This window comes from Phodopus roborovskii, unplaced genomic scaffold (genome assembly GCF_943737965.1).
Source record: "Phodopus roborovskii unplaced genomic scaffold, PHOROB, whole genome shotgun sequence".
NCBI classification, from domain to species: Eukaryota; Metazoa; Chordata; class Mammalia; order Rodentia; family Cricetidae; genus Phodopus; species Phodopus roborovskii.
Window position 1 is genome coordinate 4,826,077 of NW_026126689.1, and position 6,000 is coordinate 4,832,076.

The 6,000-nt window shown below is 44.0% G+C and overlaps 1 protein-coding gene across 1 annotated transcript in view; it reads right to left on the reverse strand.

Annotated features, from left to right (window-relative positions):
* The window catches only part of LOC127214309 (probable maltase-glucoamylase 2), a 74,012-nt gene extending 68,638 nt beyond the window's left edge, over positions 1 to 5,374 (reverse strand). Inside the window, exons 1-2 of the mRNA XM_051174700.1 lie at positions 5,269 to 5,374; positions 1,848 to 1,924 (exon numbers count right to left, since the gene is read on the reverse strand). Coding sequence (XP_051030657.1) covers positions 1,848 to 1,924; positions 5,269 to 5,374 — 183 coding nt within the window. The remainder of the gene's footprint in view (positions 1 to 1,847; positions 1,925 to 5,268) is intronic.
* Between the last annotated feature and the right edge of the window lie 626 nt (positions 5,375 to 6,000).

The window sequence follows — 6,000 nt, forward strand, 5'->3', positions numbered from 1 at the left end:
TCCTGTTGTAGCTACAGAAGTATTAAAGGACAAAAGAGCCTTGTAAAAAAAATCAGACACCAGAAGCCAATCCACACTTGTAAACTGTGATCATTCAGTGAAGGCACCACAAGGATTCAGAAATAAAAAGTCCTGTCTCACAATTGACAGGGGCTTCCACAGACAGTAGCCACTGCAGATTCAGGATAGGGTATGAGTTCACCAACTTTGAGCGGCTTGAGCAGAGGCTGCAGATCAGAGTGGAGCCCACATCTCTCTATAGAGAATTCTATCACCCGCACAGGGCCAGAGAAAGCCGCTGGCCTGGGCTTGGGTCTAGCTGGTACCCAAGGTAAGGTTTGCAGGGTCAGGTGGGTTCCACCCCTCTCTGAGCAAGCTCCAGACCCAGGCAGGAGGCCTGAGCTGACCTGAACAATTCTTCTGACTGCCTAACTACCAGTGCCATAGAAGAAAGTGACACTTGAGTTGGCCCTCTCCTGGACAGTCCCACTGAAAGAAAAAAGGGGGCTCAGATTTAAGAAGAAAGAAATTTTCACAGAATTTGTGCGTAGGGTGTCTTTCCATCACCGCTTATAAGAGTACTTCTGGGAGAACTGCAAAATTGATATGGAGCTTATGAATGAATGCTAGGTAAATATTAAAACAAAGCAGAAGCGTCATTCATTTTTTTCAGATGTAACCATAATTAATATCTCAAATTAAAAAATTGGGGAAACCTTTCTGAGAAACGGTTGCAAGTTTAAGCTGATAAACAATCATACAATAAATAATAATAAAGGTAATACATACAAGATAATCATTAGTAAGAAAAGTTTCATTATCATTAAAATAAACATCAGCTATAAATACATGAGTTCTGTTTGCAATAAAAACTGAAGCTATGGGCTGGGTGTCGGTGGTGCACGTCTTTAATCCCAGCACTCGGGAGGCAGAGACAGGAGGATCTCTCTGAGCTCAAGGCCAGTCTGGTCTACAAACCTACACAGAGAAACCCTGTCTCTGACAGAAAACCAACAAAACAAACAAACAAAACTAAACAGGCGGCTGGTAGTGCACTCAGGAGGCAGAGGTAGGTGGATCCCTATGAGCCCGATACCCTGGTCTACAAAAGAGTTAGTTCCAGGCCAGCCAGGGCTACACAGAGAAACCCTGTTGTGAAAAACAGACAAAACAAAACAAAACAAACCCTTAAATCTATAAACTACTCAGAAAGAACTTCACATACAATAGAACTTCACAATAAAACATATATTAAAGAATACACATACACACAAAAATGTTTGATTTTCTTTAATCCCAGTTCTCAGGCAGTAGATGCAGGCAGATATCTGGGTTCAAGTCCATCCCTGTCTACACAGTGAGATCCAGTATAGCCAGAGCTACACAGTTAACTTTGTTTTGAAAAAACCATAGATAGATAGATAGATAGATAGATAGATAGATAGATAAATAGAAAGATAGATAGATAGATAGAAGGATGCTTGTCTGTCTCCTTATAGTAAGAAAATATACTAAGATGTCAATTATTGAAACCTAAAATTTAATTCCCACTAAGGTTTAGCAATTCTGGATATGAATATAAAATACGGGGTACAGAAATGAAATCTAAACACACACCACAAGTATGAAATAAATGACATGGTCACATTGAGACAGGGGTCAAATATTTGGCATTCCGTGGACAGCACCCAGGAGGGAAATCTGTCCTTTTACGTATGTCCATTGGGAGCCCAGTTTATTTGTCATCAAGACAAGAAATTACAGAACCATTTCTCCCTCCCCAATTGACATTTCCACTTATTTAAAATAAAACCCTGCAGGCTACCAGCAAGGACCCCATGACTGACCTCTGTCACCACCTGGCCCGGTGCACAGTCTATTCTTTCTGACTCGGCGATGTTTGGGCACTCAGGAGTAAATGAATCTGTAAAGAAAGTAGAAACCAAAGTTGGTACTTGTGGTGTAATAACAGGTTCAGGCTCTAGGTCTGTCCTCCAATCCAATCACTGGCAGCTGATACCAGGATTTGTGCACAATGTTCATTTCTTTGAATGGTAAATCACTTATTTTTTTTTTCAATTAGTTGGTTAACTTTTAAAGACATGTGATTCTCTTACCATCCATTCAGCCCTTTAAATGTCCATTTGACACAGGCTAGAGTCATTGTGGAATGACCTCAGCTGAGAAGAAAGTCCCCCCAAAAAAGGCCTGTGAGCAAGCCCATAGTGCATTTTCTCAATTAGTGTTTGATGTGAGAGGGTCTGGCCAAGTGTTGGTAAGAGCCTCCCCTGGGCTGGTGGTCCCGGGTGGTGTAAGCAAGCAGACTGAGCAACTCATGAGCAGGAAGCCAGTAAGCAGCACCCTCCATGGCCTCTGGCTCAGCTCCTGCCTCCAAATCGATTTCCTTCCTTCAGTGATGGACTGTTTGTTACCTGGAAGTTTAAAATGAAACAGACCATTTCCTCCTGAGGTTGCTTTTCACCAGATCTTTGCTATAGGAACTGACTAAGACACCGTTGTTTCCATTAAGTTTCGGCAAAGTTGGAAAAGGATTAACTACCGACAATTCTAGAACATTTTCATCAAACCCAGAAGAAATCTCATAATTATTAGTGATCTCTTTCTATTCACCTCTTCTTCTGGTCTCAGGGAAACATGCATCTATTTTTCTGTCTCCATTTATTTGTCTATTCTGGGTATTTTATATAAACGGAATGTGTCTGTCGTGGGCTTTTTCAATGTTCTTCCCTGCACTGCAAATAGAATTGCTGAGTCATTCTTTATTGTTTTCTACAAAAAGTGGCCACATCATTATCTTCCACTTGAGAATACACGAAGGTTCCAAGATTATGTGAACTAAGGATCACCACTGGCTACTTATTTTCATTATAGCCAGCTCAATGGAGAACAGTCTCATTGATAACTTGTTTTCTACAAATAATTAATGATGCTGAATATGCTTTCTAGTCTTAGGAAATGACCCACAAATGTGTAGATCTTCTATGATGTATAGTCTAATTATATTGTTTGCTAAATGATAATTGGCTTTTATAGTTGTTTATGGATCACCTTTTTTAAATTATTATTATTCTTTGAGAATTTCATACAATATATTTTGATCATTTTACCTCCCAAACCCTTCCCATATCTAATCTTTCATATCTCTCTTCCCTACCCACCCAACTTCAAGTTTTTTTTCTTTTTTTCCCCTCCCCATACAGTCCATTTTTGTTGCCCAGCTACACTTGGACTGGGTCCTGCCCTGGTTTGTGGTCAACCTATCAAAGACATCTCATTTAGAAAGCTCTCACCCTTCCATAGCAACTATCAAACAGCCGAAGCTCCTCAGCTAGCTGTGGTATCCTGTGACCTCTTCCCCAGTCTGCGCTGGGGGGTCTACGTCTAACTTGAGTTTACTCCAGTCTGGTACACACTCTCAGAACACTGAGAGTTCATATGTGCAAACTCTATGTTGTGTCCTGAAGTCCGTGGATCTTAGAATCTTTCCATCTCCTCTTCCTCAGATTTCCCTGAGCTTTGGTGAGAGGGGTGTGATACGTCCATCCCACTTAGAGCTGAGAAAGTGATGTCATGTTCACTACTGAGAGAGGAGTGAAGGGGAGGGATGAAGGGAGGGAGAGAGTGTGGGAGAGAGACAACTGGAATTGGGGAGCACTTGGGGGTGATGTATAAACCTGGTCCTGTGCAACCTTCCTGGAACCTGTAAGAGAGACCCTGGTAATGGGAACCGGCCAGCTTTTGTAACCAAGCAAGGCTTTCAGTGGTAGGATTGGGATACCAACCCTGCTGGAAAACTTATAGGTCAAAGGTCTTGACCTATGACCTGTCCTGCCTGCAAGATGTGCTAGAGCTTGTAGGAATGGCCAACCAATGACTGGTCTAACTTGAGGCCCATGCCACAAGAGGGGCCCCATGTCTGACACTGCCTGGCCCAGAGGCTTAGGACAGAACCAAGCATGATGGGGGGGGGGGTGATTTCTATTGATATTCTGCTGTAGTATAAATCTGTACCTAGCCCAGTGGTCATCAGAGAGGCTTCATCCAGCTCCTAATGGGAGCAGATGCAGAGACACCGGGTGGAGCTCAGGGAACCCCAAAGAAGAGGGAGAGGAAGGGCTATAGGAGCCAGAGGGTGGGGGATACTGGGAGAACACAGGCCACAGAGTCAGCTAAGCAGGACTCGTAGGGGCTCACAGAGACTGAAGCAGCAATCACGGAGCCTGCAAGGGTCTGAGCAAGGTCTCCTACATGCATGCTGTGGTCGTTTAGCTTGAGGCTTTTGTGAGAGCCCTAACAGTTGGAGTGGGGCTGACTCTTTTAACTGCTCCTCAGAACCCTTTTGCTCCTACTGGCTTGCCTTGCCCAGCCTCCACATGCAGGACTGTGCCTAGTCTTGAAGTAACTTGTTATGCTGTGTTCAGGTGATGTTACTGGGAGACCTGCTCCTTTCTGAAGGAGAAGACCCTGCAGCCAGCACATCCTCACTGAACCCCCCAGGTTCAAATCTAATTAACCTAGACTTTTATTTTAGGTTCTTATTGATGCTTCTGGGGGGGGGGAGGGCACAGGCTCTCATACTATAGACTAGAGTGGAACTCACTACTGTGTAACCCATTGTAGTCCATAAGGCATGCCACTTTTACCTCAGCTTCCTGAGAGAACAATTATATATATATATATATGATGTTATATAACATTTTATTACTTAAGCATGGACAAGAAGTTACTCTGATGTTCTTCTGTGTAGAAATGCCTGCATGAGCGTGTGAGTGGGAAGAGGAGGAAGATGACGGGGGGGGGGGGTCTCTAAGGCATCTGTGAAGAAAGGCATCTGTTTCTGAGACGGATTAGAGGCTAATGCTAATCTAATCGGTGCACACTGGCCCTCCACTTCCTCTGAGCTGAGGCCCATTTCGACAGTGATGGAGTTGGGCCTTCTCCTCACTGAGACCTCCATTGCTTTTGACCGTGCGCTACAGAGCCGGCATCAGGCGAGCCTAGTTTTGCATTCTAATGAGACTGCACCAGGTGGATTCAGAGCACCTGGAATACCATTCGCATCCAAAGTTCAGTTGCAAACCAAAGGAATACCTGTCTTGAAGAATGACTCCAGTTAATCACGGAGACAGACTTTTGAATAGCTTTATGTGGTGGGATGATGACGAATGAATGAAATGGTAACCCTGGCATCCAGACCCTTACTTTGCCTGTACTCCAAGCATCGCACCCACCATCAATCACCCTTACCTGAAGGGTTCTCCAGCACAAGAAGCAACAGAAGGATGTCTGCTGCCAACGCAGCTATATTGAAAATGATAAGAAGGCTTTCCAATATACTGAGCTTTCTCGCCATCTAGACAGAAACAGAAAAATCAGCTCAAACCACAGACCAGCCAGCCAGAGCAGGCACTGAGATGGGAAATGTGGTCAGCAAAGTACTTGGCCCTGAGCTTGGAACCCCAGGTGGAGTGGACATGCTAGGGTGGCGGAGACACCCTGAGATCTGCTGGCTAGCTAGTCCAGCTGAACCTTTGACCTCAGGGTTCAATAAGAGAACCTGCTTCAAAAACTAAAGTGGAGGACAGTAGAGAAAGAGACCCATTGTTGTCCTTCAGCCTCTACATAGACATGTTCACACGCATGTACACTTGCACCCATATCCATATGCACACACACACACACACACACACACACTCAGAGATACATACACAGAAGTCAACTTATTCACAAAACAGACTTGATTATCTGCTTTTCTCTTTACAGGAAGAATTTGCTTCTATAAACATATGCGTCCCAGGTGGAGAGTCATAAGACAACTTGTAGGAATCAGTTCTCTGCTTCTGCCATGTGGGTCACAGAGTTGAACTTGAGTCTTTTTAGCTTCAAATGCCAGAGCCTAGTAAGCCCCATCCCAACATCAGTTGTTTTCCAAGGAGAAGCAAATAAACCATAAAGTACTGGAGAGAGAGGGAGAGGGAG